Here is a 27,417-nt window from a genome sequence, read left to right on the forward strand (position 1 = left end):
CACCCAAGAAGTGCTAACCGACCTGGTAGAATGAGCAGAAAGACAGTCTGGAACAGGAGATCCTTCAGAAACATAAGCCTGACAGATAATATCAATAATCCATCATGCTATAGTCTGTTGTATGGTTGGCTAAACGAAAAAAAACATACCCTGCACTGTAGGCACCATTAAAAAAAACTAGTAAGATGGCCGGAGGGGACAGAGGGGAGGAGAGCAGGCTATTCAAGTTTTTTAGCGGTAGGTCCAACAAGCTCAAAGAACAGGATCCACAAATGCTGAAGGGCACAGGTAGTAAAAATCATATGTCTTCGGTTATAACACTCACTAGAGTTCCAAACTGCCTCTGGAAGCAACGTCAGTACTAGAACGGTTTGTTGGGAGCTTTATGAATTGGCTTTCCATGGCAAGCAGCTGCATACAAACCTCATAACCATGTGCAATACCAAAGGTCGATTGGAGTGGTAAAGCATACCATCATTGGACTACTGAGTAGTTTAAGTGCGTTCTCTGGAGTGACGAATCTCACTTAGTTTGGAGGAAGCCAATAGAATGCTTCCTACCTGAATACATACTATCAAATGTAAAGTTTGGTGGAATATAAATGGCCTGGGACCTTTAGTTCCAGTAAAGGGAAATCTAAATGCAAACAATGACATTCTAGAAATGTGTGCTTTCAACTTGTGGCAACCGTTTGGGGAAAGCTGTTTCCCGTTTCAGCATGACAATGCCCCTGTGCACAAATTGAGGTCCATCAAAAAATTGATTGCAGAGATTGGTGTGGAATAACTTGACAGACCTCAACTCCATCAAACACCTTTGGGATGAATCGAAACACAGACTAAGCCAGGCATTATTGACCAAAATCAGTGTCTAGCCTCACTAATATGCTCTTGGGGCTGAATGGATGTGAATCCCAACAGCCATGTTCCAAAACCTAGTGAAAAGCCTTCCAAAAAAAATTGGAACCCGTTACAGCAGCAACTCCATATTAATGTCCATAGTTTTGGAAGGAGATGTTTATCAAGCAGATATTGATATGAAGTTCGGATACCCACATACTTTTGTCCATGTAGTGTATGTATATATATATATATTAAAAACCATGGAGGAAGACAATGTTCTTTGCTCCTTACTGAGCCCGAGACCTCTTTACCTGCCTTGCAGAAGTCCTTGGAGCATACTCTGAGGCTTCCTACTACAAAGTAAATCCTACCGAAGCTATGGGGGTGGGTTTAGCGCCAGATAGACTTCTCTCACTCCAATCTACTAACAAATTCCACTGGTGCTCCTCGTCTCTTAAATACTTGGGACTCCATATCCCATCCCACCCTAAAGAACTTATAGACTGTTACTATACCCCCCACTTCTGCAACAGTTTATAGCCCTTACTACATCATGGACAGAGTTCGAGGTCTCGTGACTCAGTAGGATAGCTGCACTCAAAATGATGTTCCTGCCAAAATTCCTATACTTGTTCAGGTCCGTTCCAGTCTTGGTCCCCTGCCAAATACTCAACAAATTTTACACGAGTGTCTTGCGTTTTGTGTGAGAGGCAATCACCCCAGAATGGCTCGTTCATGTCTGTACTGACCTAAATTAAGAGATGGCCTGGCAGTTACCGAACTGGAACTCTACCAACAACCCACTAGGCCTGACCAGCTTAACTACTGAACAGCTCCTCGCCCTCTCAAACCATAGGTCTCTATCAAAAGCCAAGCGGTTTCCCTGCTCCCTATAGAGGACTTGCTTTGGCTAGATGGGAGGTCTAGGCCATCCACAACGGTCGCCCTGCCTAGTGTTAGGGAATCATTAGCGAGCTGGAATAAGATGGTTAAGGTCATTCAGGACTTTTCCATCCCCTCCTCCCATCTCTCTTCTTGCGGTGGTGACATTGACTCCCAACCTGCGACTGGGTCCTTGGATTTCCCGAGGAGTTACTAAGGCTTCAGACCTCTTTGAGCAGGGTATCTTGGTCCCGTTTTCCTCTCTCCAGGAGCGCTACCAAATCCCAACTCCAGACTTCTACAAATACCTTCGAGGGACATCATTGGATCCAATCCTGCCCATACCCGCCATGCACCCCCCCTCCCCCACCACTCGTGAAGCAGTTGATACGTTCACGTTCCAATGTCTCTTGACAGCTCCCAAGCACTATAAATTGCAAGTCCAAGTGCAATGGGAAACTGATCTGGGTTAGCCCCTGACAGATGAGGACTGGGACAATGTCGAAATGTATCAATTACTCAGAAATGCTCATTAAAATGATCCACAGATTATACTACACCCCTGTTAAATTACATAAATTTTGTCCCAAGGCTTCTCAGCTCTGTTGGAAGGAGTGCGGGGAAGCCGGATCCCCCTTTCATATTTTCTAGTCCTGCCCCAAAATCAGGCCTCTATGGGACAAAATTGTTAGATTAATATGACAAGTAACTTCCCTGTCTATTACACGGCTTCCTTTGCATTACAGTTACTTCTCAGAGGTGCTGTAATATTGCTCTCTTTTAGAGAATTTGTTTGGCTTTTACAAGCCAAATATATATCTACTGATAGAGAACCTTTACATGATTTAAATATGCGAGTTCTACATAGTAAACAATGTCATTGTTAAATAGACCCAACATATTGTCAAAGGCAACCCACCAATGTAATCGGAGTGCATGCAGGAAGGCAGACAGGCCCTCCATGACCAGAAGAATAAAAATGGTCAATACAGCAAAAGCAGTAAGGGCTGGTACCAGCAGAAACACACCAGCGCTTGCGGGCAGCACAGAGAGACCTTTTCTTAACACCATTGTCCACAAGACCTCTGATAGCTCTGAAAAAGAAATGGATATTCGTACAGTATAGGGTTATAATTCAATCAAACTATGTGCTCAGCACACAAACCAGGGTTTTATAATCTTATCTTTACAAAAATCAAAAGTTAGTTAAGCTAACAATTAATCCAAAATAGAATCCCATAATTAGTTGCTTATATGGTTTGGCAGCTGAGGGCCCATTATTATTATTAAAATACAAATGGATATCACTAGTTAATTTACATTTATCATATTTTAGTTCAAAATGAAATATGGGGGTTCTAATATACAATAAAAAAACATTATGCTTGTTGTACAGAATGTGAATAGTACTGCACTGTAGCATTAACAAAAGCATATGAGTAAATGCAATAAATCATTTTTTTTTGGGATATATGCATGACGGAGGAGGGTGGGTGTGAAATTAAGGAAATTAATTCAGAGTAATTAGAGGGCGGACATTAAAGTGTATGTTAAGTTATTATGCCAAGTACACCACACAAGAGCCCAATTTAAAGAGGTGTGCACAACCATTTCTCAATAAGAATGTTTCGGCCATTAAAAAATGTGGGATTTTACACCAGATGTTGTATGTTTCTATTTAAACTTTAAGGCAAATATTTAAAAAGGAATTTGTTACTATAAATCACTGTTCATTTCCCTAAAGAACAAAAAAGTTTAAAGTATAAGTAAGGTCAAGGATAACCCCGACGTCTGAGAAGTGAAACAATGAAGCAACTAGTAACCACTAAAGTTAATAAAGTAAAGTTATTTTTTTTTAATTTCTTTACAAGTGAAAACAGAGGAGACTTACGGGCATGTGCCAAACTTAAAGCCCAGAGACGCAGATAGGAAGCAGTGTTAGAAACGCATCCCAGACAGTATTCAATGGTGTGGATGGCCTGATGCATAAACACCTCCGCCATGTCAAACTGCAAAACAAATAAAAAAAAACACTAATAAGCATATATGATTGCAATAACAAACAGATTTATTACACATTACTTGCACATAGTAACTATATATTGGAGAGAGAGGAGAGCAGATCATACCTCTAATTACTAAACCACATGTTCCAACATTTAGAATGTAAGTTCCAATGGGGAAGGGACTGAGGTAAATTATTACATATTTTCTGTCCGATGTTAATCGTGTTAGCAGTGATGAAAAATCCAAAAGACTTTACTCATGCAAGAAAAAAAAAATCTGACTTGTCACAAAAACGAATATATTAGAGATTAGAGATAGAGAGAGAGAGACTTACCCGAAAACCGAAGCTCCAGATCTACGATGGAAGTGGCATGCTGACAGGCATGCATGCCGAAGTAAGAGTTTAAAACACTTAGCCTGCGGGTTCCAGACATTGCCTCTTTAAATTAACATTGATCAAAGTCGCGCCGACGTCAACCTGAAGTGCTGGAGTCCTGGGTATCCGGAATGACTGTCAGCATGCCGCTTCCATCAGAGATCTGGAGCTTCGGTTTTCAGGTAAGTCTCTATATATTCTATTTGTTTTTGTGACAAGTCGGAAGTAAAGGTTGTCGAATTTTTCATCATCGATAATACGTACCCAACCCCTTTGTACAGCTCTGGGTAATATAATAAACCAAAACATCCAATTTTTAACAATTACATACAAGTCAAACAGGGCATGCTACTATTATCCTGCTACTATATAAGTTTGAAAGTGTTGTCAGTAAACTTTTTTTTTATTGCCCAAGAAATATAAACCTATGATGACAATTGCACTCTATGAAATTCAGGGGTAAGTCAGTCATGTACTCACCTCTTCTCTGTCTCTCTCTCTCTGGGCCTCGTGGCCTGTATGGTCTTCACCTTCTTCCAAATCATGTGACCTCAGCAACGTCAGTTCTTCCTCACTTCCATGACGGACTAATGAGTATCCTTTCTACAGATAAAATGAGGAACATTAACATGAACAATATCACAGGTCCATATATGATAAAAGGCTAATGGTCCAAGTAAACATCCTGCTATATACATCTTACCCTGGCAGGTTCTGATACATTTAGGGCTACCTGTGTCTTAGATCTGTATATTGATTAAAAAAAATATTTTTATATCAAATTGGCCAATAAAAACAAAAATTGCATGTGTGTGGGGCTCCACTGACAATCAGATACAAAATTTATTTTGTCTGAAATGGCAGTCAGCTAGTGACCGTTATCACTGTGTGTGGTTATTAGCGGAGGGCCCTAATGCAGCTCCCTGGGATCTTGTTTTCATCTATACCCAAACTGAATACAGATCTGGCTGTTTATGATCTAATTGTGTAGGCCTCTTTCAAAAGCAATAGGGTGCAGTCCAGAATATCCATGAGCAGACACTAGACTTTCAACGGAATTATTCGTCTGCTTTCAAAAACAGAAAATCATCAACCTCTATGACATCTTAAGAAACTACTTTCCAATCTGTTCCTTCAAGGGGAGAAAAAAAAAAGAGGAATTTTATATTCACGATAAATCAGTTTCTCCAATTCCATCTGGAAGACACGGCTACAATGAGTTGAGAGAGTGGAGGCGGAGTTGGCACTTCACAGGTTAACTTTGTTAGTGTATCAATGCTGACAAACCCCTCCCTTCTGCAACCTCCTGTAGCCTCTCCAGTCCAAGTATAAAGCCCCAAGGAAGGGAAGTCAACCAACCAGAGACCAAACAGCAGAAGAGCAGAAGGGAGGGAAAGCAGTGTCCCCCAGATGGAATCAGAGAAACGGATTTATTGCGAGTATAAAAAAAAACCTCTTTTCTCTTTCATCCTATCTGGGGGATAATACTACCATGGGGATGTTCTAAAGCAGCCCCTTTAAGGGAGGGACCGCTCTGAAAACCTGGCACATACAGCACTATTGCCAAAAGAAACATCTGCTGACGCAAATACATTGAATTGATAAAATTTGGTAAAAGTATGGACCGAAGACCAAGTGGCTGCCCAGCACAACTGGTCAAATGAGGCCCCATTTCGTGCAGGCCAGGACGCCCCCACTGAACGGGTAGAATGGGCTAGAATACGATTTGGCACAGGTCTGTTAGCATTGACATAAGCCTGCTTAACAGTAGAAGTAAGTCACCTAGCAATCGATTGCTTAGAGGCCGGCCATCCTCGTTTTGAGGAGTCAAACAAAATAAATTATGAAACCGTGCAGAGAATCTTTGACGTCCTTCTGACATAAATTCTTAGAGCTGTAAACCACATCCAGAAACTTCATGGAACCTGTCCCTGAAAACTGCGGGCCACCTGTGAATACCGGAACCAATATTTCTTGGTTCACATGAAAACTGGACACCACGTTTGGTAGGAAAGCGGGAACTGTTCTGAGGACCGCCCTATCATCGTGAAACATAAAAGATATGGCTCCACGACATGAGAGCACTCAATTCGGAAACTCTACAAGCCAATGCAATAGCCAGCAGAAATAAAGTTTCATAGTCAAGAACCGTAATTCTGCAGTGTGTAACAGTTCAAACGGAGGTCCTTGAAGCATATCAAGCACCAGGTTAAGATCCCAGGGTGCTGTTGGTTGAACATATGGAGGTTGGATATACAGGACTCCTCCCAAGAAAGTCCGGACATACGAAATGTCAGCCAAGCGTAGATGAAAATACACCAAAAGGGACGATATCTGTACTTTCAATGAACCCAGAAAAAGGCCCGCATCCAGGCCATCCAGGAGAAAAGCCAGAAACCGTGGAAGACGAAAATCAGCCGTGTGGCATGGTCGTCTCTCACACCATCTGATGAAGGCTTGCCAGATGCGGTGGCAAATACGAGCCAAAACTGTTTTTCTAGCCTCAACAGGTTGGAATCAACAGGTTGGCCTCAACAGCCATGCCATTAAATTGAACCGAGGCAATTCCTGATGAGTGAATGGTCCTTGCTAAAGAAGGTCTTCTCGAAAAGGCAACCCGGACCTACCACTAGCCTCAGAATGTCTGTGTACCAAACACGCTATAGCCACTAGTATGACTGGGAGTCCCCTTTGCTTTACTTGAAGGACGTGGGGAATCATAGGGATGGGAGGAAAAAGGTGACTCCCTGTCTGTTGACTTAAGACACTGCTGTCGCACTGCAGACGGACTGGGTGCTTATGAAGTATCTTTTGGGCCCTCTGTAAGGCCATTAGCATGTTTTTTAGCTGCAGAATGTTGATGGGGAGGGAAGCATCCCGAGTGGTCCAGAGTCCCTGGAGCCGTAACTGAAGCACTACAGATCCAGGACCATGGGGCAAAGGACCTTCCCACTGTCAGATGGTCCTGGACTGTCCACCACCTGAGGAAAGCCTTCACCTCGCCTAATTTCAGATGGAATCCTGACCACTTCCTTAAAAGATCCCATTGGAAGCAGCGCGAGTGAAGTCGACCATAAGGAATGGTTTCGAAAATCAATACCATCTTTCCTAATAGACGCATGCATAAGTGGACCAACAGTCTTCGGCAGGTCATAACCCGAGTCGTCAGATTCCTCAGGGATTGAGATTTGTCCTCCGGAAGGAAAACCTTTTGTTTGTTAGTATCCATGATTAGTCCCAGAAAGGTCTTTTTCTGGCACGGAAGCAAATGGTATTTTTCTCGATTTATGAGCCATCCGTGCTTCTCCAGGATCCCGATAGTGAGGACCAGGCGCCGATTTACCAAGTAAGCTGAGGAAACTTTTATGAGCAGATCGTCCAGATAGGACACTATTTGCATGCCTTTGGAATGAAGACAGGCTGCCATTATTTTTGTAAACACTCTGTGCTGTCGAGAAGGCAAATGGGAGAGTTCGGAATTGGTAGCGAGACGGTTCCACTGTGAATCTGAGAAGGGCCTCATGAGCCTCCCAGATAGGTATGTGAAGGTAGGCGTCTTTGATGTCTATCGACGCCATGAATTGCTCTGGTTCCAGTCCATTGATGATGGACCTGAGGGATTCCATTCGAAACCCGACCACCCACAGTTGCCTGTTTAACTGTCTTAGATTTAGAACATGTCGGAATGAGCCATCCAGCTTTGCGACCAAAAAGAGATTGGAGTAGAACCCCTGTCTCTTTTGGTGTTACGGAACCTGGCAGATGACTCCAGCGGAAAAGAAGAGAAGCAACACATACAAACACTACCTCTTTCTTTCGAGGGTCGCGGGACAAGTTGATTGCAAAGAACTAACGAGGGGCTGGACCTGATAGGTCTATCATGTATCCTCTCGTCATGATCCCCAGAATCAAACGGTCTTCTGAGGACGCTGCCTACTGATCTCTAAACAGTAGAAGACGTCAATCCACTCCTGCGAGGAGGGGAGGGAGACCGTCAAACTGACTTTTTCCGGAAGCTTGGGAGACGGATGTTTCGTGGAGGAGGAAGAACTACCTCTACACGATTATCCTCTAGAAGCCAGAAGGTCTAGGTCTGAGTGTCTTGCCTCGAGCAGAGGAGCCCGAAAGGACTGTCTAAACGAACCAAACCTTGGTGCCGTAGATTTTGGGACATTTACTGGGAGGAAACGGTTTTTGCCTCCTGTGGCCTGGCAAATTATGCTGTTCAGTTCACGGCCGACTAACACTCCACCTGAATAAGGGAGTGAATCTAAAGACTTTTTTAGATTCAGTGTCCGCCTCCCAGGACCTGAGCCATAAGGTTCTCCTGGCCGCTACTGCAGTTGCACAAATAGATGAAGAAATAGAGGCTGCATTCTTGGCGGCATCATATAAGTATCCGGAAGCCTCCTTGAGTTGCAGGCAAAGGTGGAGGAATTCTGAACTTTGCAGACCCACTGCTAATTAGTCAGCCCATGTTTCCATAGCCCTGGCAATCCATTCCAATAAAAACATAGGTCTGAATGAAGTACCTGCCGCAGTGTAGATAGACTTTAAAAATTCCTCTATCTTGCGGTCAGTATTATCCTGCAGGATGGTTGTTTCTGGGATAGGGAGTAGGGTGTGGCATGCCAAGCGTGAATTAACCCTTGGAACCTGTTCCCAACAGTTGAGGTCCTCCTCTTGTAATCGGTATAAAGCCAGATAGCTTCACTGAATAGTAAATTTCCGTTCTGGTTGTTTCCAGGATGCTTCCGTTATTTCCTTCAGATCCACTGATGGAGGACAGTGGATCGCACGTCTCCTAGCTTTTTTAAAGAGACTTTGATCTGATGTTTTATTTTCTTGTAGATCCAGAATACTTGATATCTGACAAACTGCAACCACCAGGCGGTCTCCGTAGTCCTGCCTGTTACGAAGGGGTCAATTGCTACGGAGATAGAGGGGGGAACCGCCGTAACCACTGTTGGTTTACATAGCAGCTTTACCAATGTCTCAACCCCATGTCAGGGCATTTGCCCATTCTGGCGTTTCCACTATCGGTGGTGCGCTAACTTGAGCTTGCACGGCCATGGTACCCCCCCTCCTGCTGCAGTCAGCACAAAGCGCCCCCGGGTCCTGTAGTCCAATTGGTAACCTATCTTTACACTTGGAACACGTATAATATTTTGTCCAAGGTGCTTTCCCTCATCAGACATTTTTTTAAGGGAGCAGTATAACAGTAATAGAATGAAATACAGGCAATCACTCACAAGCAAACAGAGAGATACTAACTAGTCTATGACAGAGTAAAAAGTGAGTATCCCTGTTAAGATTATGTGTTATGCAATTAGTATTCTATATTTTAATAAAAATGCTATTGCTACAACAATTTAGTTTCAAAATACCCCTATCTATGTTATAGAAATAGAAGAAAAGAGGTACTTGGCCTTCCAATCAGGCGAAGATATATTTTGGAGCAGGAGAGATCTGTCAGCAACTCAGTGTCCCTTCTGCTCGTTTTCCTGGGCAGTTGTTTTGGCGCCCTTGGAATAGTCCACTTGCTTCAGACTGCAGGGAGGGACTGTCTTCTTAGTACCCTCCCGTGCTGCACCCTTTTCCTGCTCCTCTTGATATTTCTGCGATCTATAATATGCAGCAGTTGCTTGTAACAGATTCCTGGTAAACAGTTTTGTTGGTGGAACAAGTTCCCCCCCCTCCTTTGCCGAGGAGGAGACTTGGTACATTCCAATATGGCGGCCCCCAGCGTTCCAATTACTGGCGCTCTCTGCCATTTTTGGCAGCGCGGGCATAGCGGTCCTGGATCAGTACGACAGCGGCTATACGCCGCTTGTCAGCTGAGTCTGGGAAGTGCAAAGAGAAAAAAATATATATATATTTTCAATGTTGTTAGTGAGAACCGTCCGGCTCTCACAGTCTGAATAAGTGTGCTCTGTGTAGCTAACAGAACACACTACTGCAAATAGAAAAGTTTAAATAAGTAAGGAAAATAAATTTCTTCCTGTCATAAAAGTAAGCCCAACTCCCTTGGGCACTTAACTAAGACTGGAGAGGCTACAGGGGGTTGCAGAGGGTTTGTCAGCTTTGATACATTACCAAAGTTAACCTGTTAAGTACCAACTCCACCTCCACTCTCTCAACTCCATGGTAGCAGTGTCCCCCAGATAGAATGAAAGAGTAACAAAAAATATTTATTTCAAACGCTACAACAGCCAATGAATTCTGGGTCTCATTGGTACTTTGTTCCATTTTTTTTTTATCCATAATATACAGAATTTTTATTTCAATAACTTTTATAAAAATTTAGGGTTGGGTACGCTTGAACGATGACCACAAACCTGACAACGACAAGTCCTACAAATAAAATCCGAATGTATCCCAATCGCAACTTCTGTCAATGTTAACCTGATACTGCCACTTTAAATTAACATTGAAAGAGATCGCGGTGACGTCAAGCTGTAGTGCCGAAGACCTGTCCACTTGGAATAAATTGCTGTCAGCATCATGGTGCCATCGGAGACCTGCAGCGTCTTGTTTCAGGTAAGTCTATTTTGAAATTGGTTTGGGATACATTCGGATTATATTTGTAGGACTTGTCAGATTTGTGGTCATCGTTAAAACGATAACCACCAAAAAACTAAGTGTACATTTACAATAGCTGAAGCAATTGGCAGAGCTTAAAAAAAATAAATAAATTGTATGGCATTACTTATATTACATAAATACATTTTTTTGTACTGCTCTAACTTTTCTTTATGGCCACAGTGTTTTCACTTGCAGTAAATGTAAAACTCTTACAAAATGCATACTCTTCAATGCAAAAGTTTCATATAATAAAGTCACATTAAGTGGTTTAACAAGAGAAAAAAAAAAGAAATATAAGTTTTAAACCAGGGTAAGAGTTCCCAACAAAATACCTTACAAACATTCAGATTACGATATATTAAACAAAATTAAAGAATACAATATTTACCCTGTAATTCCCAAACGTCTGCCCTCCATGGTGCTGCCAGTAAAGATATAGAGGTTTCCCAAACAGCAGCACAGGAACACAGAGGAACACAACAACCACCAGGAATATTTGGAAACCAATCTAGACATGGGAATAAAAAAAAAATAAAAAAAAAAATAAAATAAAGGATTTTCACAAACAGACCCTCAGCAACAAACTGCTCCCACCTTCCCTTCACAACCTTATATGAGAAATAGGTGTCTAAAACCATGATTTATCCAGTAATCGCTATCATTTGGGTGATTCAATGACTATTAAATATTTACAGAATTTTAAAGAAGAACAATCATATTCATTATTTAAGTGCTCTTATACACAAGGGCTATGTCCCATGAACTGCATTTACAATTTGATGAAAACAGGCATTTTAAATAGGGATCAATGACTCCTATGAGGATGGATCATTCTCGCAGAATAATTGCAAGTATTGAAACTTGACTCCCCCCTTCCGATACCACTTTTCACACTGCCCTGATACAGGTCCCTCCATCTCATCTCCTGCTTTGAAGTCCACTCCATTCATCTTTATCCCTATCCATCTTCGAGTCGTGGTCATCAACCACCCTCAGGGCTTCACTACCTGTCCTTCGAGCATCCCTCACCCTGGGCACCTTCAACATCTCAATCGACAACTCCAGTGTTGCAGTGGCCTCCAAACTTCTCTCCCTCACGTCTCCTTTGTCCCATTGAGAGAGGCCATTCTCCCACACCCACTGCCTTGGCCAAAATCAATCTTTTTTTGTCTAACGTTTGCCCCATTTCTGATTTCAACTCTCCTTTCACACTCTGACCACCACCTCACCTCCTGCACCATATTCCTCACCCAAATCCATACTCATCAAATGCGATCTCATCTCCTGCAACCGTGCTTGTCTCTTACACACTTAAAACACTCCTCTCTCCAATTACTCCCTTGGCCTATTCTAACCAGGTTGTCACTATGTACAAGTGTATTCTCATCTCTGCCTTCCTCTCAATCGATTGTACAAAATCATTAATCCACTCTTAATTTTCACCTCGACTATTGCAACCTTCTCCTAGCTGGCCACCCCCTCACCCACCTGTCTCCTCTCAAATCTCTCCCCAACCCTGCAGCCAGATTGATCTTTCACTCTGCTTCCATCTTCCATTGCTTCGAATACTTCCACGGAGTCCGCATATCCCTTACAGAATCGGATTGACTCCTCACCCCCACTCTCGCTCTCTCTGCTCGGCCAATGACCGCAGCCCCCTACTCCCTGATTAGCTTGTTGCCTCCCTCCTCTCCACTTGCTTCCTATCCCTTTCTTGTCACCTTCAGCAACCCTGCCCATCCTTTTAATTGGCTTGTGTAATAGATTTAGGTTACCCTTCCTGTATTAATACTTTTATTTGTGACCCACGCGTTTCAGTTCTACTTGGGTTATGTACATTTTTGTGAACTTTCGTTTGCTTATGTGAACTATGTCTACCTTGTTATATTTTAAATATTTCCCCCCTCCCCCAAAAAAAAGATTTGAGACTACATAAATTAGACCTAATTTTTTCTGAAATTACATAAATAGGCACAAGGTATAAAACAAAACACTAAATCCTAAATGGTAATTAAAAGCAGTAGCAATTCAATGTACACGAGTATACAATACTGTACTCAGAGGGGCCATGTTTGAAATGTAAATTATTCCAGCACGAATTATCATGTAATAAACTAGACAATCATAATACCCCTAATTATTACCATCCAGTTATCACTCACCTGTCCTGGGTAAAGAGTAGGATTCTTGTTATCAGTATCACTAGTAAACATAAACATATTTATGAAATGAAGGAGAATACTAGGTGCATCTCTGGAATTCAGTGAAGACCATGTCAACCACTTATACACAACCATAAACACAAGGTAACCAAAGATACACATCATGAAGAGCATCTCAGGGATAAAGACCAGGAACACACTGAACTTTTTCTTGAAGTGCCTGGGAATAAATAGGAAGAGGGTAATAAAATATGTTAATAGACATTTCTTTAGCTTAAACAAGTTTATTCAGTAAAGTTTGTTTACGATTACCGAAAAAAAGTAAAAATTAAACGAGATTCAGTATCTAGTAGATATAAGAGGATATGTGTTACTTAGCATTAAATTATTTTCTCTCAGAGTATATAGGGGACATAGGTAACATGATCTGGAAGAGCTAAAAATAACTGGTGGTGTTAAGATTCTGCAAGTTCTTGTTCTGACAACACAGTACTCAGGAAAAAGGGATTTGCTTATATCATCTTTCAACACTGAGTGCAGGGATATAAACAAAACACGTGTAAAATGTATGAAGTAGTCACAGATTAACATTTTTACATTGTTTGCACAAACCTTATCAAGCAACCTTTACATTTCAAATCCATCTAGTCATGCAGACACATCCTGCTAGAGGCTTTGCATAATATAACATGTCCAAATGGTTCTTGAAAATGATGGAAGTTCAGATGAATGGTTCCCTATTATTCTGTTACACAAGACCAGGCAAATATTGCTGTGACTGCTCACTGAATTATTCGAAAAAAACATTCTGATAACTTGTTAAAGACCAGGGCCAGAGATTTTCTCCTTAAATGGTGCCTATCTTGGACAACTATTTTTGTAATGCTACACTCAACAAATGCCTTGCAAGAATGCTGGGGGAGGTCACTGCTGTTCAAAAAGGGAGGGAGGGATAGAGACTGTTCACTTACATGTAGTTGACAGCACTCAGAATTACTCCAAACGTCATGTGTATCACACCTACAATAATGGACATCTTCATTTTGAAAGAGTTCAGGAAAGAGAGGCGGTTTGTGGCCAAATTCCAAATCTAACAGAAAAATTAAGAAAAGACAGATGAAAACTGTACAAAACAAAAATGGAGGGGGAGAGGGAGAGAAGCAGCAATGACACGTATGAGGAACAAGTCAGGGAAATGAAGTCTGTAGTGAAGAGTCAAAAAGAAAGGAGGCGCTGGGAAAGTAATGTAAATCTTCGGAAAGTAGTTTTCACTAGTATGTAATGGTACTTACTGGGTCTATGCCAAAAGGATAAACTCCAATCACAACTCCCGATACATTGGGATCCAGTGTTAAGTACTGATTTGATAAATCAGTTTTACTGGCGGACAAAGTACAAAACAAAAAACGGACATTAAGACTTTCTATGATATGCATTTATTTTTTCTTATCCAAATCTAAAAAGCACAGTCCCTTTATTTAACATTAATATTTAACAGATATCAAAAGATCAAATCATATTATAAGCCATATCTATTTATACTCACGTCCAAACTTTCGATTCAAACATAGCCGATACATTCCAACCAGACCCAAATATGTTCACAGACTTTGAAAAGCAGTCATTGTAAATAAGCCCAGTGTAGACAGAAAAGAGTCCCATTAGCAGGATAATGTACCGGCCCTCAAAAAATGTCTTCAGAATCTGTTAAATATCAGAAATGAGAAGACAGACAAACACCATAATCTGTGCAGATTCTGAAAAGCTGATCATTAAAAGCTTAAATCAGTGGGGGGCAACATTCGGCACGCAGGATATTGTTGCACTACAGTGGACGACCATGTCGTCAACAGTCAGTAAGACTTACAAAGCATTTTGTAACATCTTTCTAACATCTCGTTACTTACTTTTGAGAGAACTTTGCTGGGTAAAATATAGGGGACACAAAATTGTAATTTTTAATTTACAAAAACATCAATGTTCACAAAGCTCGAGATAAAAAAACAAACACAAATTATGTGGACGGTTAACTTCTAGTTTAGTTATCTTATTTACAGGTAAATAACAGACGATTTCCAGCACAACTATCAGGAACAGTTTAAAACTTATTTCACCTTAAGGCAGTGGTTCCCAAACTGTGTGCCACGGTTCCCTGGGGTGCCACAGCGATCTCACAGGGGTGCCAGGGCCGGTGGTAAGCAAGGCAGGGGACTACTTGGTAATTATTTTGGCTTAGGGGTGCCTTGAACTGAGAAAGTTTGGGATCCACTGCCTTAAGGGCTAGTGTCGTGTGAATCAGTCTTGCCCATGTTTGGACTTAGCAAATATATGTTTCGCCATTTAAAAACATAGCAAAGAAAATAAGACATTTGCTTACTTCATCTTGAGCGTGTTTTAATGTAGGACTGTTTTCATAGAGAACAAGGAACAGAGCAAATAAAGACATCAAAAGTCCGTGTCCAAAATCTCCAAACATGACAGCAAACAGGAAAGGAAATGTGATGATGGTGTAGGGAGCTGTTATTTGAAAAATATAAAACTTCTTACTGCTTTTAATTTGACAAATTGGAACACTTCATTAGATATTAAAGTAGTAAAAACCAAACTAGTTAAAGTAAGTAGATTTAAGGCTGAAAAAGGCTTAAATCCTAAATAATGTACCTGGATTTAGTTCTCTATAGTCCCCCACACCGTATGCATCTACAATGTTCTGAAAGCCGGCAGTGAATTTGTTGGTACGGATTAACGTTGGAGGGGTCTCATTGCTGGGTATGCGGTTTATGAAGGAAGCTATGGAAGCACCACTCTTTCTCTGATAAAAGGAGACAAAAAGTTAAGTGCCACTATTATAAAGAGGATTTTTATACTCGCGATAAATCCATTTCTCCTATTCCATCTGGGAGACACTGCTACCACGGGGTTGTGTGAGGGGAAGAGGAGTTTGACACTTAACTAGTTAACTCTTAATGTATGCTACTGACAAATCCCTCCCCACTGCAACCCCCTGTAGCCTCTTCAATCCAAGTATAAAGCCCCAAGGAAGGGAAGTCAACTAACTAGAGACCACACAGCAGAAGAGAGGGAATGCAGTGTCCCCCAGATGGAATCAGAAAAAAACTGATTTCTCGCAAGTATAAAAATCCTCTTTTCTCTTTCATCCTATCTGGGGGACACTACCAACATAGGGACTTTCTAAAGCAGCCCCCTTAAGGGAGGGACCGCTCTGACAGCCCAGCACATAGAGCACTACGGCCAAAACAGGCGTCTGCCGACGCAAAGACATTGAATTGGTAAAATTTAGTAAAGGTATGGACCGATGACCAGGTGGCTGCTCTGCATAACTGGTTCGCTGAGGCCCCATTTCGCGCAGCCCAAGAAGCACCCACGGAATGGGTAGTATGGGAAACAATACGATCTGGCACAGGTCGGTTAGCATTGATATAAGCCTGCTTAATAGTCGACGTAAGCCATCTAGCAATAGATTGCCTGGAGGCCGGCCAACCACGTTTTGAGAAGTCATATAAAATAAAGAAAGGAACCATGCGGAAAATCTTTGATGTCCTATGAACATAGATTTGGAGAGCTCTGACTACATCCAGAAATTCCATAGATCCTGTTCCAGGCACTTGTGGATCATCCGTGAACACCGGAACCACTATTTCTTGGTAGGAAAGAAGGCATTGTTCTGAGAACTGCCCTATCGTCGTGAAACACCAAATATGGTTCTTGACATGGTAGTGCCCCCCCAGCTCGGAAACTCTATGAACTATGCACTGAGGCAATCGCAAGTAGAAAAACAACTCTCCATGTTAAGAACTGTAACTCTGCAATGGTGCAAAGGGAGGTTCTTGAAGCATATTAAGGACCAGATTAAGATCCCAGGGTGCAGTGTGCGGAACATATGGAGGCTGGAAATGCAGGACCCCTTGTAGAAAGGTCCTGACATCCGGTATGTCTGTCTGGTGAAAAAACACTGAAAGAGCCGAAATCTGCACTTTTAAGGATCCTAGGCGAAGACCCCATCCAGGACATCCTGGAGAAAAGCAAGAAACCATGAGAGGCGGAAAAAAAAAAATCAGAGTGGCAGGTCTGCTTCTCACACCATCTAATGTATGCCAGATACGGTGGTAGATCCGAGCAGAGACTGGTTTTCTAGATTTAAGGAGGGTATCCACTATTCGTGAAGAGAACCATTTGGATTTCCAAAGGCTGGCTTCAACAGCCATGCCGTTAAATTCAGCCACGGCAAGTCCTGATGTAGGAATGGTCCGTGAAGTAGAAGGTCTTCTTGAAGAGGTAACCGAAGACCTGGACCTACCGCCATCAACAGTATTTCTGGATACCAGACTCTCCGTGGCCAAGCTGGAGTCACCAGTATGACTGTCTGCCCTGTTTGACTCTCCGAAGGATGCGGGGAATCATGGAAATGGGAGGGAATAGGTATCCTAACCTGAAGTCCCAGGGAAATGTCATTACATCTACGGTCACTGCCAAGGCATCGATTGCCCTTGAGCAAAATTGCAGGAACTTTCTGTTATGACGAGACGCCATTAGGTCTCGGTCCGGGGTCCCCCATTGGACGACCAGAAACTGAAAAACATCCGGATGAAGAGACCATTCCCACGGCAGAATTTCATGCTTCCCAGTTCTGGATGCCTCGAATAAAGACTGTGGAAATGGCGGGGGACGTTGTTTTCGGCCCAGGTCAAAATCGGAGTTGTGTCCGTTGACGTACGACACTGCCGTGGCATTGTCGGACTGCAGACGGACCGGTTGGCCCTGAAGGATGGACTGGTAAGACCTTTAACATGGCTTTTAGTTCCAGTATGTTGATGGGGAGAGAGGTCTCCTGAGCAGACTAGAGCCCTTGAAGTCTCAAATGAAGGGCCGCAGCCTGAACGCTGGTGTCTGTGGATACTAAGATCCAAGACCATGGGGCAAAGGACCTGCCGACTAGCAAGTTGTCCCGGGCTATCCACCATCTGACGGATTGTCCCGCTTTCAATGACAAGCGAATCAACTGACGTTCTAACATCTGATGGGATCCTGACCATTTTTTTTTATTTTTTTTTAAGGGGTCCCATTGGAAGCAATGAGAGTGAATTCGACTTTAAGGGAGAATCTCGAAGGTCGACACCATCTTTCCTAGTAAGCGCATGCATAAGAGGACCGACGTTCTGCGGCAGGACAAAGCTCGAATCGCCAAGTCTCACAGGGATTGTGCTTTGTCCTCTGGAAGGAATACCTTCCGATTGTTGGTATCCATTATCAGTCCTTGACAAGTCATTCTCTAGCAAGGGGTTAACTGGGATTTGGGGTGATTTATGAGCCACCCATGCCTCTCCAGGATCCTGATTGTGAGCTGTAGGAATTGCTTGAACAGGTGAGCCGAGGCAGCCTTGATTAGTAAATCGTCCAGGTAGGGCACTAACTGCCCACCTCTGGAATGAAGATAACCCGCAATCACTGCCATAATTTTTGCAAACACCCTTGGGTGCTGTTGCGAGGCCGAATGGGAGAGCAGTGAACTGATAGTGAGAAGATCGCACCGTGAATTTGAGAAGAGCCTGATGTGCCTTCCAGATAGGAACGTGGAGGTAGGCGTCTTTGATGTCTATTGACGCAACGGACTGGTTTGCCTCCAGTCCGTTGATAACTGACCATCTGCAGGTGAAGGTTCAACTGTTTTAGGTTCAAGATGGGGCGGAAGGAGCCATCTGGCTTTTGGACCAAAAAGAGGTTGGAGTAGATCCCCTGTCTCTTTTGGGGTTCTGGATCCTCCCGGATCACTCCTGCGGAAAGAAGCGAGAGACACCACAGAGAAGCATTGCCTGTCTTCTTCGTGGGTAGCAGGGCAAGCTGGTGGCAAAAAAAACCACGAGGGGCTGGGCCCACTAACCTCTTGTCATGATCTTTCGAATCCAACTGTTCTCCAAGGAATCTGCCTGCCCACTGATCTCTGAAAACGGAAACAGATGTCCTCCCTCCCGTCGCCAGAAGGGGGGGATGGCGGGTCACACTGCCGGTTTATCCTGGAGCTTGGAATAGGGAAGATTTGTGGAGGAGGAGGAAGACCTACCTCGGTGCGAGTGTCTTCTGGTGCCAAATGGTCTGGACCTGTGTTGTCTGGCCCATACCAAATGCATGAATAAGTTTTCTAATACACCTCTATCTATAGAATAGCGAGTATAGAAAAAGTTTTTGGTACTTAGCCTTCCCAAGGCTAAGCTGGAGCAGAAGAAGTCAGTCAGCAGCTCTGCTTATACCTCAGAAGGAGCTAATGTCTCTTTTCCCGGGCAGATCTTGGCACCTTGGGAAACTCCAATATTCCACTGCAGATGAGGAAGCTCTATTATACTAGCTCTTCCCGTCCTGCATTTGCTCCATTTTAACAGGGCAACGATGTTAAGGGAGATTTACTGCTTCTCTGTAAGCAGTAATCGCCTCTGGGTTTATGTCCTGGCCCCTGCAGATGAATACCAAGTTCCCACCTACTTTTCTGAGGAGGGGACTTGGAACAGTCCAACATGTCAGCCTCCGATGGCGGGGGTTACTGGTGCTCTCTGCCTTCGTGGCAACGCCGGTAACCTGGAGCGATCAGTGTGATAGCGGCCTATACAAGCCGCCTGTCAGCACTGTATAGAAGCCACCACAATAATTAAAAAGAATCTCTCTGCTGTTGGTGAGAGCCATCCGGCTCTCAGCTGACAGCTGCTTCTTTAACTAATGAGTGTGCTCTGTAAGAGTACAGAGCACACCTCTGCCTAAAATAAAACTAAAATAAAACATTTTAAAGTAAAAAAAAAAAAAAAAAAACACAACAAAACTTACTGCCTAGCTAAGTAAGCCCAACTCCATTGGGCACTCAACTAAAACTAAAGGCTACAGGGGGGTTGCAGAGGAGAGGGGTTTGTCAGATGCAAACGTTAACAAGTTAAATGCCAAACTCCTCTTCCCCTCACACAACCCCGTGGTAGCAGGTAGGAGTGTCCCCCAGATAGGATGAAAGCGAAATATACATATGGCTATAAATGAAACCACTAACTTCTTTCAGGTACATTTGACATACAAATTGTGTTTAACCTCTGAATTGCAGAAACCAGATATACTCTCCTGCTGTGTTTTTTTTTTCTCATGTTCAAATATATGCAAACCTAACATTTCAGTATTATGTTTTTAACTCTCTCCTTCACCAACAGAACCAAGTGACCGAGGTTTCAAAACATGAAATGTGTAAGTAGTGGGTTCACAATAGATCGATGTTTGTTTTGAACAAAAGGAAGAAGATCTCACCGAGCCTTCCTCAAGCGCTCTCCTCAGGTTCTGGAGATCTGCCACAGGACACCAAACCTCAGCAATCAGGCACTTGTTGGTGACATCAAAACTGCACAGATTCAGAACATGGTAAATAGCTTTCATCTTCTTGACCTGAATAACCCACTTGTAGATTGACTCTGAAGCCTTGAAAAGAACTTGTTTTAGATAATCATCTGTCTGGGATATCACCTACATGAAACAAAGCAAAACATTTATTAAAAAGACACTAAAAACATTTAAAAATGTTTTAAGTTACCCCTCTGTGCAGACAGCTCTATGAAAGTGTTGTGTCTTTCACTTCTTCATCTCTATCATACTTATGGACCTATCCAGGCTCCCATTGACACAATATCCACCCCAAAGATGCCACTCAACCCTTGCCATTAGGTCATACCCCTAAGCTATTGTATTGCGAGAGAAACGGCATACTTCAATTAAAGTGATCTCCTCCCACAGTTCTCCTATATAAGGATTATAAAAACAATGAAATTTGATGGCTCAGTGGTTAACAATGTCGTCTCAGAGTGCTGGGGCCACAGACACTATCTGTTTTGAGTTTGTGAGTCCTTCCTTTATCTACAAGGGTTTCCTCAGATTGCTACAATTTTCTCCCACATTCCAAAAACATTCCAACAGATAGGTAGGTGTGTGTTACAGAATTTAGACTGTGAGCTCCACTGGTGCAGACTGATATGAACGATTAAACATTCTCTGTAAAGTTCTGCATAATATGATCACACTAAATAAAGGTTAATAACAACAGTAACAACAACAACAACTGCATTTTATGATGAGCTCTGTTAGCAGTTTTAATAACATCACCTGATACTACCATCATATATATCGAACATACTGTAACAATATTTTTCTGCAATCATCCCTTAATATTCATTCCGCCATTATTACATGGTGGACACTGGATCCTAGCAATATAGAATCTCCTTTAGGAATAAAGTGCCAACTTCCTGAATTTTTTAACTGCTTCCCTTATATATGCCCATCCTGCTGGACACACTGGGTTTGGAGTGTCCACAGGACAGGGTGTTTATTAGTCTGCTGTGGCTGTCTAATGTACTTATTATGAATTGATGACATCATTTTATAGCCAAATAAGTTCCACTGAAAGCTAAAGGTGAAAAGCGTATATGAGTCAGTTAATTTCAGCAGTGGCTGAAGATCCATACTATGTTTCCCAAACCCAGTCCTCTGCCCCCCCCATAACAGTGCCGGTTTTCCCATGACACATGTAAAATAATTATACCACCTGTTACAATGTGTCAGTCAGTAATGATTACACCTGTGCTCCAGCAAGGAGATATGGACAACGTGCACTGTTGGGGGTCCCTGACAACAGAGTTTGGGAAACTGAACTAGGCCAAACAAAATAATTAAAATGGTGGTTTTTCCAAATATAAAAAGCATGCAGAAGCAATTGTACTCCTTTTTAAGTTGCACACCTGTAAGCAGTGTGCATTCACAAGTATTTGATTGGAAAGTTGGGGTCTTTTGCAAAGAAGAGTTTTATTCTGAATGACGGGTAGATCAGTGTTCCTATGTACTATGTTTTAGTAGCTATTATACAATGCACTGTACAACTAAAATTATTAAATATTCATTCTTTGTGAAATAATAGGCTGTACACTCCTGTATACGAGATTAGCCCAGAAATTTGCTGTCTCCACTCTGTTTAGGTGACCAACGTACATTACTACCACTAGGAGATAGTGGTAGCTAGTACTTCCGATAGAATGGCGTTTGATCACTCTAGGAGTAACTTATATACGCCTAGTATACTACAACAGCCCTGAGGTCTTATTTTCTTTTGTTATAAACTTGTCAAACTGTCATTAATGTTCCCTAGAGTGAATTCCTACTAAAATAACGATATTGGCTATTTTAATGTGCGTAGGGACATATATAATACATGAAAGTCGAAATGAGAGCATGCACAGTATTTTGGGTCTATAAGCCGATATCTCCGCCATCCACATAATTTACAGAGAAGCTAGCTTGCAATTCAAAATTGTGCACACAACAGCATTAGGAAAAAACTGCCTTCTTATAACTTGGGTGGTCTGTAAAATTAGGGCAGTTACTGGCTATGCTTGTGTATAGTACTGTTTCAGCTTTGCATAAGCTCGCAGGCAGAAGGGGAGGTTGTGATACACAGCACCTAATTACAGGGACAACAATAATTACTTTTATTACACAATCCCACAAGAATTATAATATCCAGAATGGCTATACAAGTACAGTTAACCTTAACAGAAATGCAAAATATTTTGTTGCCTTCAAAAGGGGTTTTTGCTGTGCTCTCAATGATTTCCTGATATTTAGATTTTTTCCCCAAATGCAGACGCACACTGCACTTAAAAAAAATATTTTGCAATCATGCTCACCGAGTGCAAGTCTTGAATTCGTGTGTTCAGCCCAGATATGATGTCTTGCCGCTCCTCGGAAGAATTTGGGTAGGGATACACATGACAATGGTAACTAAAGATAATTAAAAAGAACAGCATTTGGAGAATTCAAGTACACACAAAGCTATAATCTAAAAAATATACTTGGCTATCATGAACCAAAAAGATTAAGAAACTGTTTTTTTTATGTTAAAGAAAATTAGAGTAATTTATGAACAACTGGGAGTCCGATGGAAGAGAAAGCCGATTCAGAGAACCATATTTAAATTGAGTAGTTTCCCAAACATATAACAAAGAAATTTGTATTATGCATGCTAGCATAAACAGTGTTATATACAATTTTGATGATTAAATCAGATGAAGATATGCTGGAATGTAAATAAAATGTAGATTTGATAATACATTAAATCCTGCTACAGATTTAAAAACAAGATTGGAGTTAGATAGGGATGGCTATTAGATGCAGGCAGTTATATGTGATAAACAATTAGTTATTTCTGTGAGACAGATACATGATGTAGATCACAGCGTTGGACAAGGAAAGGCATAGGTATGGTTACAGAAGATAAAGTGCATGGGGTAATAACTTATTGGGATGCCATATTAATCTACAGGAGGTGCACATGGCATAATAATAATACAAAAATAAATCTGTAAATTGCAAACCAGAGCCTTATGATATGTTTGAAATACCAGTACAATATACTTACATCACATTTACTAGGGGCAGTCCAGACTGTGTGTCAGTCTTCCTTTAGGGCTGTACAAAATTCTATTATGACTTCAATACTTACACCACAATAAAATATATAAAATGTGTTGTAAGGTGCACTCCTAGATACCTGATGCTGTACAGTGATGGAATTTATCAGACAACTGCACAGGTATCAGGTTAAATCACATTTTAAAATACTAGTAAGATTAATGACTGTAAATATACATGTTTAATTGGGGACTTTCATGCTCAGTTTGTCACAGTTCTCCATAATGTGTTACTCACCAGTCACAGATCTTTTTGACCTTTTGCCCAATTTGGTCTCCCCAATAGGAAACTAAAAACACAAACCACTTAGTTGGTTCTTCCTATAAAATTAATAAAGATAACAGACATGTCACATATCAGAAATGGAGAAAACAATGCCACGTTGGGCAATTATACAGGATTGTCCATGGATAACGGAGCTAATTAAGATACTTGAAGTAACTGATCTGTTTATACTTAACTATATCTTCCAACATGTGGGTTGATTTATTGGAAAACACATCCATTGATTAGGAGGCCGGTGTATTATTAACTATAAGTAGTGCAAAGCTAGAACTGCTAGCAAATCTCCAAGGTACATAAATGGTCTGTAAAGGCTGAAGATTGGTGGCATCATATAGAAGGCCAATGATGTCACAGTAAGCTAAACATTTTGCACTTTTGTTCAACATCAGACCACATTACAGGGATTTCGTCAATCGACTCCTCCAATCAGCAGCTGGCTTGCATGCACAGCTGCTGTAACCGACGTCTCCTGCTCTGAGGAAAGCTAAACAGCGCCAACCATAAACGACAGAGCTCCTAGCTATACAAGAGTGTCAGGACCCAGCTAAACACAATGGATGGTGAAAGGTGTCCGGGGAGAGACCAATAAAATATTTTTATAGAAAAGGATTTACTAGCATTTACATTTACAGTACAAAATCCCTTTAAGATAGTGTCCTAAAAAGTGACGCTATTAAAGGGGCATGTGATTGCTCAGTCCCAGTTATGCTTTGTTTTTAACGAGAGTTGCAGCGAGATGTCAGTCTGAACAATTTTATTTTATTTTTTTATTATTTTTTTTACAATCACACATGACCACATCAAAATTTTGTTTAGTTGCTCTTTGAACAATAAAAAAAAAAAAAAAAAGAATATTCACAGAGAAATGGAGCATAGTGAACTCCACCCAAAAAAATATTTAACACTAATGTGGACAAAGTGCTAATCTCTCTCCGTCCTATATAACTCTTACCCATAATCCCCCTCAACCCAACAAGTAGAAACATGTCCAATCAACATGCATTGATTACTTCACCAATTCCCAATGCCTTCACTGTGCAATTTTAAAATTCTTCAAATATTACTGCCTAACAAATAAACAGGGAGGGTTCAACTCACAGTGTCAGGATCTTTCAGAAACTCATCTAGCTCCCGGTAGGTGAGGATGGTGTAGCCTTTGCAAGCCCTCCAAAGCATTTTCTCAAAGGATTCTAGTTTTGCACAGTGAACTAAGCCAGAGATAAAGCTGCAGGCAAAAGAGAAAAGAATATTTTTAGTCACCATAAAATCGATTTCTCTTACTCTATTGGGGGACACTGCGAGACATTGGGGTATAGTAGGTGGGACTAGAAGTTTAGGCACTTAGGGGGGTATTCAATTGTTGCCGTTAACGCTCTCAAACGAGCGCTCTAAAAATATTAGCGTTAATACGGTAATTACTCGCTAAATTTCATCTCGCAGCTCCCTTTTTTTTGTTTTAGCGCGTTAAAAGCAACAATTGAATACCCCCTTAGACTTGTTTTTCCTCCCTTACTATGCCCCTCCTCTCCTGTAGCCTCAGTTTTGTCTAACCAAGCGTAGGAGGAAGAGGAGCCCTATGGGGCTAAACAAAAACGTTTTTTTCTTTTGTAATAAAATGCACACAACAGAACTATTTACAGAAGAGCAAGGGAGGGTGCGCAGTGTCCCCCATAGAGTAAGAGAAATCGATTTTACGGTAACAATCTTCTTTTCTCTTTCCTACCATTGGGGGACACTGCAAGACATTGGGGACATACCAAAGCTGCCTCTAAGTGAGGGAATGCTCTGGAATGGCTGCACGCAACACTGCGTCCAAAACTCGCATCCGCGGATGCAAAGCCCTGCAACCTGTAGAACTTTTAAATGGTGTGTACAGATGACCATGTTCCCGCTCTGCATAGCCGCACAAGATGCGCCGACAGCTCTGGTAGAATGAGCCTTTAATGATACTGGGATGGGCTGAGACTCCTGGACATAAGCCAGAGAAATAGTGGACTTTATCCAGCGGACAAGGGACTACTTAGAAGAAGGCCAACCTCGCTTCTGTGCATCGTAAAGAACAAAAAGGTCCTTTGTTCTGCGGACAGAGGCCGTGCAGTCAACATTAAAACGAAGAGCCTAAACCACGTCCAGCTACTGAAAGTAGTCACTAGGAGAAGAGGACGACAGGCAGAAGGCCGGGAGCACAATCTCCTGATTTAAGTGAAACCTGGACACCACCTTTGGAACAAAAGAAGGCTTGGTGTGCAGGACCACTCTATCCTCGTTAGGGATTAAAAAAAAGTAGAATTGCAGCAGAGCGCTGCTAATTCGGAGACTCTATGAGCTGACGGGACAGCCAAAACTAATACAGTCTTCCAAGTGAGATGGAGTAAGACAACTGACTCCAGAGGTTCAAACGATGTCTGGGTAAGCTCGTTAGCCACCAAATTGAGATTCCCAAGGCTCCACTGGGTGAATAAAGGGGGGCTGCACATGAAGAACTCCCTGCAAGAAGGTCTGAACAACCCTGAATGTCGCTAGTCTGCGTTGAAAATTAACGGAAAGCGCCGAGACCTGAACCTTGAGGTACCTCAGGGAACCTCTTATCGAGACCGGCCTGCAGGAAGGCCAGTAGCCGAGGTAGGCTAAACCTGGATGTGTGTAGACTGTGGGCCTCACACCAAAGAATAGAAAAGGCTTTCCAGACTTGATGTTATATGGTAGAGGACGACGCCTCCCTGGCCCTAATAACAGTACCAATGACTTCCTGAGAAAAATTGCTGGCCTTGAGAATTAGGGTTTCAACAGCCACGCTAGACGATCCAAAGAGTGTCAGAGAAGAGGGTCCTGAGCGAGGAGACCGGGTTGCCTGATGTCTGATACTTAGAATGAGGTTACAATCATTTTGAGCAGGGGCAGAATCTACCAAACTAAGCGAGTCCTCCTCCTGCAGATCAGTGTCTATAATTCACCCTCCTCCTCTGAGGAATGGTCTGAATCCTGATCACGGCCCTGAGACGCATCATCTTGGCCCTGTGTGATACTGTAAGCAGGCTTTCCTCTTCCTGAACTGATTCGGACTGAGAGGATGTGGCTGCGGCCGCTAGTGATTGTGTAGAAGTGTGGGAAACAGAAACCACACGCACCTCTGCGGAACGTATCATCACCCAGGTGAGTTGCACCATGGCTTAGTGACTTAGCCCAGTGCAGTTCTTCCATAGCTGCTGCACCCTGAGCTGGAGCATGTCGCTCCTGGATCTCGGCCTCGCAAGCCGTACAGCGAGCATCCTGGTTAGGCTGTCCAACAGATAATTTGGCATTACATTTGGCACATGTATAATGCAGCGCAGACATACCAGAGGATCCCTTATTTTTGGAGGTCCCCTTCTCAGACATCTTAAAAATGTATACAGATTAAATACAATATAAAAAGGAAATATTGTTTTCTTTAAGTCTAGATAAGTCTGAGAGCTAGAGTCTGCCTACAAATCAAAAAGATTCTACCAAGTCTCTATACCAGGTAAATCTTTGAAAATACACCAATCCCAAGACACTGACAAGAATAGTCTGATTGTGAAAATAGCCTAAAAAAGTTATTACAGTAATCTCTAAATATTACAATTAGAATACAACGATACCAGTTGAGGAGAGGCAGAGCAGGAGCAGCACGATGATATCCGTGTTTCATCAATCCAAGATGCCCACTTCCGCACCAGGAAGTAGGGAAGCACTCCTTCCTACAGACCTCCCTAAAAATGGCTGCCTCCATGGTTCGCCAATGCCTTTGTATGGCAGC

At 42.2% G+C, this 27,417-nt stretch overlaps 1 protein-coding gene across 4 annotated transcripts in view; it reads right to left on the reverse strand.

Moving 5' to 3' along the window:
* ATP6V0A2 (ATPase H+ transporting V0 subunit a2) overlaps positions 1-27,417 on the reverse strand; it is a 49,978-nt gene that overhangs the window by 5,464 nt on the left and 17,097 nt on the right. For 3 of the 4 annotated variants that reach the window (XM_075177235.1, XM_075177216.1, XM_075177206.1), the window contains exons 6-19: positions 24,738-24,864; positions 23,592-23,674; positions 22,571-22,664; positions 20,148-20,360; positions 15,516-15,666; positions 15,232-15,371; positions 14,401-14,558; positions 14,147-14,234; positions 13,826-13,944; positions 12,855-13,074; positions 11,081-11,200; positions 4,588-4,710; positions 3,616-3,733; positions 2,753-2,818 (exon numbers count right to left, since the gene is read on the reverse strand). In XM_075177235.1, coding sequence (XP_075033336.1) covers positions 2,753-2,818; positions 3,616-3,733; positions 4,588-4,710; positions 11,081-11,200; positions 12,855-13,074; positions 13,826-13,944; positions 14,147-14,234; positions 14,401-14,558; positions 15,232-15,371; positions 15,516-15,666; positions 20,148-20,360; positions 22,571-22,664; positions 23,592-23,674; positions 24,738-24,864 — 1,820 coding nt within the window. Of the gene's footprint in view, positions 1-2,643; positions 2,819-3,615; positions 3,734-4,587; positions 4,711-11,080; positions 11,201-12,854; positions 13,075-13,825; positions 13,945-14,146; positions 14,235-14,400; positions 14,559-15,231; positions 15,372-15,515; positions 15,667-20,147; positions 20,361-22,570; positions 22,665-23,591; positions 23,675-24,737; positions 24,865-27,417 lie in introns of all 4 variants that reach the window. The other variant, XM_075177226.1, reaches the window with a different exon arrangement.

The sequence above is a fragment of the Mixophyes fleayi genome, chromosome 1 (assembly GCF_038048845.1).
Source record: "Mixophyes fleayi isolate aMixFle1 chromosome 1, aMixFle1.hap1, whole genome shotgun sequence".
NCBI lineage: Eukaryota > Metazoa > Chordata > Amphibia > Anura > Limnodynastidae > Mixophyes > Mixophyes fleayi.